This window comes from Erythrolamprus reginae, chromosome 3 (assembly GCF_031021105.1).
Source record: "Erythrolamprus reginae isolate rEryReg1 chromosome 3, rEryReg1.hap1, whole genome shotgun sequence".
In the NCBI taxonomy this organism is placed as follows: domain Eukaryota; kingdom Metazoa; phylum Chordata; class Lepidosauria; order Squamata; family Dipsadidae; genus Erythrolamprus; species Erythrolamprus reginae.
The window spans coordinates 73387447-73398232 of record NC_091952.1 but is presented as its reverse complement, the minus strand read 5'-3'; the positions used below and the strand labels follow the sequence as shown (position 1 = coordinate 73398232).

The 10786-nt window shown below is 40.8% G+C and overlaps 1 protein-coding gene across 1 annotated transcript; it reads left to right on the top strand.

The window, feature by feature from the left end:
- Positions 1-7986: 7986 nt before the first annotated feature.
- Positions 7987-8710, top strand: LOC139165724 (monofunctional C1-tetrahydrofolate synthase, mitochondrial-like). Its single transcript, XM_070748957.1, is given in 2 exon segments — positions 7987-8283; positions 8286-8710. Coding segments are annotated over 2 exon segments (699 nt in total). The 5' UTR covers positions 7987-8009.
- The last annotated feature ends 2076 nt before the right edge of the window (positions 8711-10786 follow it).

The window sequence follows — 10786 nt, the reverse complement described above, 5'->3', positions numbered from 1 at the left end:
GTATATATATATATATACCCACTAAAACCCTCATTGTGTATTGGAATAAGTAAGTAAGTAAGTAAGTAAGTAAGTAAGTAAGTAAGTAAGTAAGTAAGTAAGTAAGTAAATAAATAAATAAATCCAGAGAAGACAGAGCTTCTGGGTAAAGAGACCTATCAGGAAACCATGAGTAGTAGGATGGCTTATACTCATTCCAGGAGTTTCTTTAAGAGACTGGAATAGGACGGTCGCAAGGCTCCTAACACCAAAAGAAGCAGTTTCATCTCTACTATAGCTATGATTGGTAGCCAATGAAATGATTTGTATTAAGGAGATGTTAAGAAGGCTTGTAAGCGCCCTTGTCACACCCTGTTTACACTTCCTTATTTTCCTGATAATATGTCATCATTTCCTGACACGGTATGGCTGCCAAGTCAAAGGGTGGGCCTTCAATCATGTAGCTGAGGCTATCATCTTTCCCTTTTTGATCCGGTTCCCTCAGAAGACCTTGAGTGTATCCTATCTTATCTATGGACAGCTGATTATTATCCTGCTGATAATGATACGATAACCAATTCGCTATCCAATATCTGAAGCTGATTATAGTGTTTTTACATAATTGCCCAGCTGCTTATTGCACAACTAAATTCTTATCTACACTCATCATCCCAGGCAGCATATATACTGATGCCTGCCAAGTGTCACTTATAAAATGTGACATTTTATAAAAAGATAACGTAACAGCAGTCTTTGGATCCTACGCTATGAAGAATTACCTGCACTGAGTTCAGGGGACTTTCAGCAACAGGTGACTAATTTTTTTCCCAACTAATTTTATCCCCAATTCCCCAATCCTGGGGCTGGGCCACAATAAGTAGGGTGAAGATGTAGTAAATATGATGTGGTAAAGCAAGATATCCTATGTCCTACTTTCAAAAGGGTTCTTTTGGAAGTACTTTGCTAGGCTTTGTGTGTGAGTTTCATGTAGTCCTTTGACATTAGAAGAGTTCTGTTTAAAAGTCACGTGAAAATCATATCTGTCAGAATAAAAATGTGTTTGTTTACTTTATGTTCCGCTTTGTTAAAATTGCCATCTAGGAGATGTCAAGGATCATTGTGTGCCATGGATTAAGCAGCGAATAAGACAAACTGAATGGAATGGAATGGAATGGAATGGAATGGAATAGAATAGAATAGAATAGAATAGAATAGAATAGAATAGAATAGAATAGTTGGAAGGGACCTTGGAGGTCTATCAGGATGTATATATATCAGGACACAAAATCATACAAAAGAATAGAATTCTTTGTTGGTCAAGTTGATTGGACTTTGGAATTTGTTTCTGGTGCAGAAGGTCTCAGTGTACATACACACTACAAATATACAGTATGCATACAAACACAAGCTCTCAGTGGACATACAAACAACAAAGTGATAAATCATAAGATACAATCATAAATCATAAGATACAAACAACAAAGGATAAATGATAAGACACCAATAGGAGAAGATAATAGGAAAGATGAGGAAGATGATAGCAGTACAGCCCTGCTACATGGGTAAATATCCTTGGGCACAGTGTTGTGGGAATTAGGTATTTAGAAGGGTGATGGCATGGGGAAAAATTGTCTCTGTATCCAGTTGTTTTGGCATTCAATGCCCTACAGCAGCATCCTGAGGGGAAGAATTGAAATGGTTTGTGTCCAGAACGTGAGGGGGGCTGTAATTTTTTTTTCAGCTCTCTTTCCGGCTCGTGCAGTATACAAGTCCTCAAAGGAAGGTTATAATGTGTTCAAACATACCGTAGTTCTGGTTATCTACATTCAAAAACAAATAACGGAAAGGCTAAACATGCACAAATGCTAGAAATGCTGCATCTTGTCATTAAATACTGTAGATTTCTTGAATATCTAAAAGAAAAGACAGCTACAAAGCAACTCCAATATAAATATCTTCTTAAGAGTTTTCCTTAGTTGTAATCATTTGCATTATTCCAGTCCATGAGTTATCAGAAAAACATGCTGGCATCATATTTGGTATTAAGTTCTAATTTGCCTTACTGACAAATGATTCTGATCTTATAAGTTTATTGCTGGAAAAATTAATGACAGCAATTGGTGGGTTCTGCCACCCTTATTTTCCCTTCCTCTAGCCCAGTGTTTCCCAACCTTGGCAACTTGAAGATACCTGGACTTCAACTCCCAGAATTCCCCACCCATCTATCTATCTGTCTGTCTGTCTGTCTGTCTGTCTGTCTGTCTGTCTGTCTGTCTGTCTGTCTGTCTGTCTGTCTACCTACCTACCTACCTACCTACCTACCTACTCTATCAATCTACTATCTGTAATAGTTAAATGATTAACAGTAATGATTAGGTATAGATTTATCTCTCAAATATTTGTTTATCCCCAAGTGTCATCCATAATTCTTGATGATTCTAATATTTCAAGGAATTTTTAATACGGTATCTCTCTTTGGAATGTAGTAAACCTTTTAATAGACTATTTTAGTTACCTTCTTAGAATGTGATGAGATTATTAAATATATGCATGTAAAGGGACAAAAAAATCTGAATATCCTTGTTCAAATTTAAAGCAAATTAAGAATCTCATTGAAGAGTCTGCAGGGCAGAAGGGAAAGCGGGGACATGATCAAAACATTTAAATATGTTAAAGGGTTAAATAAGATTCAGGAGGGAAGTGTTTTTAATAGGAAAGTGAACACAAGAACAAGGGGGCACGATCTGAGGTTAGTTGGGGGAAATATCAGAAGCAATGTGAGAAAATATTATTTTACTGAAAGAGTAGTAGATACTTGGAACAAACTTCCAGCAGACGTGGTTGGTAAATCCACAGTAACTGAATTTAAACATGCCTGGGATAAACATATATCCATCCTAAGATAAAATACAGGAAATAGTATAAAGGCAGACTAGATGGACCCTGAGGTCTTTATCTGCCATCAATATGTTTTTAACAATTGATGCTTTAATTGACAACATATTTCTTGTTCTTCTAAGAACAGTGGTGCTACTTCCTGACTTTATTTCATAGTATATGTTTGATACTTTGAAGAAAAACATTAACCCCTCAAGGATCGGTATATATGGGGATGATATGCTTCTTATCTACCAATCACACCAGCTGTTTTCATACTATTGCCCTCCTACATAAACTGGATATTGAATAAACTTTTATTGTGCTTTGGGGCTGAATGTTAATGGGCTATTTTTGAAAATGCCTGTTCCCCCATCCCACCCCCCACCCTACTGTGTATGTGTTCCAATTCAAAAACTGGAAGTTTTTATCTCCTGATTGTGAAAGGTGCCTCTTGAGGAGCTCAGGGTCTCCAGATAATGAACATAAAGGATAGGCTTCAGCTGCTGTCATCTATTTTGGGAAATACTCCAAGACTGTGGTCACAAAAAGAGATCAAGAGGTGATGTGTGGTAATAATGAGATGCTGTCAAGTAGCCTATTTACTAGGGGCAAGTGATGCTCAGAACGGAGATGCGGAATCATCTAAGAGAAATGGAGACCATAAACATAATTGCTCTTCAGTTGTTACTGCAATTAGTTGATCACAAATATAATGTTTGTAATTTACATATTTTTAATCAGTTAGGTTTGCAAGAGGGTTGCATAGGCTCAAGAGTTTGAAGTTGAGACTTTTTCTCCCGAGGCACCACTGACTAAAACATTACAGGAATCGTACTGGGATTGCATTCATAAAGTGCCCTTAATGGGGTCAGCTAAAGATCTAATGACTCAATGTGCATGGCATGGAAAACTAAGTTAGCTGTAACTTTGGTTAGTTTGTAAGGCAGTATGTGCTGAATCCTGTCTGTCCAATGCATTTGTCATTGACTTTATTCTTTGACATCAAAATGGGTGAATCTGGTGACATATTAAGTTTGTTTTGTGAAAGTGTAAAGGTATAAATATATTTGTGGTTCTTAAATTCTATTACAGGAATTTTAGAAATTGTAGCACAGCACAGTTTTTTGTGCATTCAAAATCCAGGTGTGAACTGAAAAGCAATAGTTTAGTACTTTTGGACTTTGTTGTCTTTTGTATAACCTAATCACTGTTTCCAATCTGGGTTAAATATATTCATAAATCAGCACTCAAATGAGAAATACTGTTTCAGAAGCACAGTGTTGCATTCAAATGGTAGATGACTCAATTTTTTATCATATGTTTTATATATAAACATACACATACACCTACAGCTACAGCTATTGAACGAATACACAGCGGAGAAAGAAAATAAGCAATGCATTAAAACATTTAGATATATGATTATTATTTATCTCACAGTAATAACAAAAAATGGCACATGAAATCATGTTCCCAGCTCTATTAATCTTGTAATATGTTTAAACAATTTAGAACAAGTGTATCAAGTGTATCCCCCTTTATGACAATTGACATTGTTGCTATTATCATCCAAAATGAATAGCACTTTTTAATTGAATACATAATGGGTAATGAATCCAACTGTTCGGGTCTTAATCCGGGATTTAAAAGTCACGCATGATGTTTGGTCATTAGCTTTGTTGTTTCATGATCAAAATTGTTCACTCTGGTTTGACTTCAGACAATTATCCTTAATGGCAGGACTAGCCAAATGTTTATTGCTTCAATAGTGTATTCAGCATTTGGATTTTAATTATTTTTTTGACATCATCATCAATCATCACCAGTAATTCTTTTCATCATCTTCTTCCTCCTCCTCCTTCTGCTTCTGTTGCTGCTCCTCCTCCTCAGTACAGACCCCTGAAGATTAAAGTACAGTAATCCCTCACCTATCGCGGGAGTTACGTTCCAGACCTTGCCGCGACAGGTGAAATCCGCGATGGGGAATTTATCCTCCTTCCCACCAGCTCCGGATGCCTGGAGGCGAGCAACGGCCGGTTAACCTTTCCCCCCCACTACTACTTACTCTGTTCTTTGCAGCAGTTCGGCCAAATGTTGTGTTTTTTGCCTTGCCCCGGCTGTAAAGTCCCTGGTGAGCTGCCCTGGCTGTTTCTTTTTCTCTCTCTCTCTCTTCCGCCCTCGAGCACTTCCTCTTCCGCCCTCGAGCCCAGTCTGGAAATCCCCGCCGCGTCGCGTTCCTTTCTTTTTTTTCCTTTCGGCACTGGCGAGGGGGATTGAACGAGGGGACGGGCCTCCGCCGGAGCTCAGTCCCCGCCCCGCTCATCATTTGGGAGTCCCGCTGGGGGATTCTAGCGCTTGTTTGTGTGGTAAAATCATTCAAATGAAGCTGACTTCAAAACCCGCGATGAAGTGAAGCCGCGGCAGGTGAAGCACGATAGAGCAAGGGACTACTGTATGTTACTTATGTCGTTATTTTGTATTGACAAAGAATTAAATACAGAAACCTCTTCTTATTAACAATAATCAGGGGAGACACCCATATGCCCAATTTATGGGTTTCACAATATGAGAACTAACCTCTACTGAGCCTAGGTCAGTGACGGCAAACCGTTTTCCCCTCGGGTGGCAAAAGAGTGCATGCAGGCGATCACGCATGCACAAGTGCCTGTTCCCATAATTCAATTCCTGAGGAGGGCAAAAACAGCTTCCACCATCCCCTGGAGGTTCTCTGGAAGGCTGTTTCCCAACTTCTGGTAGGGTCAGTAGGCTCATGTTTCACCCTCCCCAGGCTCCAAAGGTTTCCCTGGAGATGGGGGAGAGTAAAAAAAACCCTCCCCCATCCCCCCGGAGACTCTCTGGAAGCCAAAAATGCCCTCCCAGAGCCACTGTGCGAGCCAAAAATCAGCTGGCCGGCACACACATACAAGTTGGAGCTGAGCTAGGGCAATGGCTTGCGTGCTAGCAGATATGGCTCCACGTGCCACCTATGGCACCCCTGCCATAGGTTCGCCATGACTGGCCTAGGTGATAGCCACTGGAAAATAAATGAATTCTCCTCATATCTGTATCTATAAAAACAATTAGGGATCGAGAAAGGCAGACTTAAAGTCAATAAATCAACCAATCAGTCATTTGGACCAAGATCTGAGAGTATATTTCTCAACTAATGCTGCAGGATCATTGCTTAATCCAAGCAGGAAAGTCCAGCCCTAAAACCTGGTTGTTCCTCCTTCAATATGTTTTCAGATTCATATCAGTCCAGTAATATTTCTTCTAGAGGTTTTGCATACATTTTGTTAATTAGGCTCCATAGAGGGTGTTAAGGAAATTATTCACTGAATCTTCTCTTTTACCTTTATTTTAATTTTTAAAAAAGGATTGATTATAGCACTACCTGGTAATAAGTGTTGTACATACTCCTGATCAGTTGGAGGATGATGAAGATATTGAGGACTCGGATTCAGATAGTGTTTATGAATTAGTGGGGGGGGACCGGGGTTACAGGTAGTAGAACAGGTGGGAGGCCAGCCACAGGATGGGGCTATGAATTCAGGATCTAGCGAGGGAGAATCAGACGCTCGCTGGGTTAACCCTAAATTCAGAAGGGCCCAAAAACGTAGAGAACAGAGGTCTAGAAGAAGATATTAAGGAGAGGAATGGATTAAATACTGTAGTGATGTATTTGGCACGTCAGGGGGTCAGTGGAGAAGAAGGGTGGAGTTTCAACGTTGCCGAAGGGAAAATGGATTTGTTTTTTGCCACGCTAAAGTAAGCAAAAGTATTCTGTGTTAACAGTCAGTTCTGCTGTTTTTCAAAGTCATGCTGTTAGGAAAATAAATCTTGTTAAGTGGAGCAGGAGAAGGAATGTGAGAAATGCAGCTAAGAGAGATAACGGACCAAGTGCCTGTATGGAATGTGTTTGAATTACAGGAGAGCAGAGAAATAAATGGAGTTTCTTTATTCGTGAAATGATGCATTTAATAAGAGTTATTTGTAATTGCTAAATTTCTACCAGAAACCAGAACAGTAAGAATGCACAGAAGCAAAAATCCTGCAAAAGTAGCCAAAATTATTATTATTATTATTATTATTATTATTATTATTATTATTAATAATAATAATAATAATAATAATTAGATTTGTATGCCGCCCCTCTCCGTAGACTCAGAGAGATTTGGCTTGCTATACCTGCACAGAAGCTAAATCTTGCCTGGAGCACACATGGGCACGTATCAGAGGACCGTTCAGGTAGCATGGTATATGGCTCCCCAATACTGCCTCAAGGTACAGGGCAAAGTGGCCTTGAGCCTCGGAGAAAGCTATTTTGACTATGTATCTCCCCACTCTATACAATCATCCCTCCCATTTTCCCATAGCACTAAATGGGGCAAGTCTGAAGATCCAGTGCCCAAGATGGCTTCCAGGCCTGACAACGAGATAGTGTCACCTCATTAATAAAAACCAATTTAAGATTATGAAAGCGGCCTAGGATTTGATCAAGGAATGTCATAGATCCTGCTTATTTTAATCTTTACAGAGGCCTTGTCCTGACAAAATCCCAGGTACTTTTCCTTTTCCCCCAGGATCCACTCATTTCTTAACCATTTCAAATTATATTATCTCCCTTAATGCAGTAGTGGGTTGCTCCCAGTTTGATCTGGTTCTTAAAACTTGTAGTGCTGGCAGTGGGAGGCTCCGCCCACCCACCCGGAACGCTTCTGCAAAAGTGGCGCCCATGCACATACATAAACCATAAGTCATACCCATGGAAGAGTTCAACCTTCACTTAACTGGTGATATTCATGCCATTACTGCAGCATATAATTTGCTGGCTGCTGCCATAGATGCTAGGATTCTACACGAGAACACTCAGTCTGATAAGGCCTTATATAATAGGTTTGTTTGTTTGTTTGTTTGTTTGTTTGTTTGTTCGTTCGTTCGTTCGTTCGTTCGTTCGTTCGTTCATTCATTCATTCATTCATTTATTTATTTATTTATGTATTTATATGCCGCCCCTCTCCGAAGACTCGGGGTGGCTAACAGCAATCATAAAACAGCGTACAATAATAATCCAATAAAAACCCCTTAATATAAAATTGGTTCCATCAATCCATGGAAAAAGGAAATTTTCAGCTATACAACTTGCACGCATGAAAAGGCTCGGAATAACCAAAATAGATCCTAAAACATTAACTGCAGATGAGATTAATAAATTTGTCCGACTTGATATAGACACATCTACAATAACATGGCAAAGGGTGGTGGATACAAATGATAGATTCCTTAGAAAAATAAAAATTGGCCAAGCAAACACAGAGAAGGGATTTTCTCACCAGACTCAGTTTGATATAGCTGCTGCAAGTGAAATTATGGCAATATTAGCAATAACCAGTAGCCTATCTGATATGAAAGAGAGACTGGGAAAATTGTGGTTGCTAACAACACAAAAGGGCAACCTGTGACAGCAGAAGATTTGGGAGTAACTGGTGCTTTGGCAATTTTGATGAAGGATGCAATTAAACCAACATTGATGCAGACTTTGGAGGGTACTCCAGTTTTTGTGCATGCTGGACCTTTTGCAAATATTGCACATGGCAATTCTTCAGTTTTGGCAGACAAGCTTGCCCTGAAGTTGGTGGGCAAAGAAGGATTTGTAGTAACCGAAGCTGGTTTCGGTGCTGATATCGGAATGGAGAAATTCTTCAACATCAAATGCAGAGCTTCTGGCTTGATTCCCAGTGTGGTGGTGCTTGTGGCTACAGTGAGGGCTTTGAGGATGCATGGAGGGGGGCCAAATGTGATAGCTGGTGCACCTCTTAAGAAAGAATATACGGAAGAGAATCTCAAGTGAAGAGTTTTAGAACCCACTACTGTCTTAATGTGACCTTGCAGACAATCAGGTAGTGTTGTGATTCCGTCTGAGGCCCCTCAGGGAACGGCTGATCCTCTGCCGGCTTCCTGCTCAGAGGGGGAGGATGAGGAACAGGAGGTTCAGGCAGACGGGGAGGAGGAATCTCAGGCTGAGGGAGAGGGAGGACAGCCAGAGTCCCCTGAGAGGGACGTCTCCCCAGCAAGCAGCCTGGATTCCTTAGATGAAAATGCACAAGCAATCATCGATCTCCGGCAGAGAAGAGCAACACAACGAACGGGACAATTAGCCAGGTACTTTCACCACTAAAGAGGCAATAGCTGGGTTTGGGTGTGGTGCTCTCTGGAAAGGCTGAAAAGGCAGAACCACCCTTCCTGGCTTGTGGAGTATTATCTTTGGGAGTCCTGGGACCTGGCTGTGATCTTTGGTGTCTTGGAATTCTGGTTTGTGACTTTGAATACTGAAACCTTGGGGGACAAAGGTGTGGGTCTTATTCTCTACAGTGGTGGGTGTGCCAGCAAGAAGTCTGCTGTATTGTCTGGCCGTCAGGACTCTGCTGTGAAGTCTCATAGCCTGCCTGTTGGGAAGAACAGGTTTTTCTCTGTGTTTATTTTTCAAACTATAAAGTGCTTTTGCTTTTACCAGCGTGTCTGGCTGCTTTTTCCAGTTGGTGTTGAAGTCTGGGGGCACCCAGACAGAACAGGTAGAAGACCTTAAGTTAAGGGAGAGCTGATCTACAAGTGGATAGAAGTGTAACAATCCTGTGGGGGGAAAATGATTTTGACAGAATGGAAAGCTCCGTAAACAAATTCATATTCGAGAGGACTTGATGAGTAGAAAATGATTTGCTACAGCAATTTTCTCTGTTCCAGGAAAAGGCAGCACAGGGCATGTGGAAAGGAAAAGGAGGCTTCTTCTCTAAATTACATGCCACTTTCATGATTTTCCCTGAAGTGCCACACAATGAAGAGAGGAAAATGAAAACAGCTGTGGAGGTTTAGAGCTGTACTCTGTTCAACTCCTATTTGGCCCTGGTTCTCCAGTCAGCTTGTTCTTGGCCACAAACATCCAAATTTATTATTTCTCCCTAAGATGGGAGAAAGAGGAGGAAGTCATGGGAATATTTATTTTATTTATTTTTATTTATTCAATTTTTTATGCCGCCCTTCTCCTTAGACTCAGGGTGGCTTACAACATGTTAGCCATAGCACTTTTTAACAGAGCCAGTATATTGCCCCCACAATCCAGGTCCTCATTTTACCCACCTCGGAAGGATCGAAGGCTGAGTCAACCTGGAGCCGGTGATGAGATCTGAACCACTGACCTACAGATCTACAGTCAGCTTCAGTGGCCTGCAGTACAGCACTCTACCTGCTGCGCCACCCTGACTATATTAATGACATAATGTATAGCAATAAAAACATCACCACCATTATATTTAAAAGAATTTTCCAAACAGAGATTCCAAAGAAGAACCAGCACAGTTTCATCCATTCAGGTTCTGTCATTCAAAATATTAGGTTCTTGGTAAAATAAAGCAGGGGTTGGTTCCAGATACTTCTAATGATGGTTCAGGCCACTCTGCCGCCTGCACTGGGTCCCGATTAGTTTCCGGTCACAATTCAAAGTTCTGGTAATGACCTATAAAGTCCTACATGGCATCGGACCAGAATACCTACGAGACCGCCTCCTGCCACACGAATCCCAGCGGCCGATTAAGTTGCACAGAGTTGGCCTTCTCCGGGTCCCGTCAACTAAACGATGTCTTCTGGCAGGACCCAGGGGAAGAGCCTTCTCTGTGGCAGCCCTGGCCCTCTGGAATCAACTCCCCCCGGAGATTCGAACTGCCCCTACCCTCCTCGTCTTCCACAAAATGTTGAAGACACATCTCTGCCACCAGGCATGGGGGGGATTAATCCCCCCTTTTTATTTGACCTCTGTATCATGATTAGTTGGACTGAATGTGTATGACTGTGTTGTCGATGATTGCTATGACAATGTATTTTTAAATTAGTTTTTAATATTGTATTTGTATTTGTACTGTATTATTGTTATGTT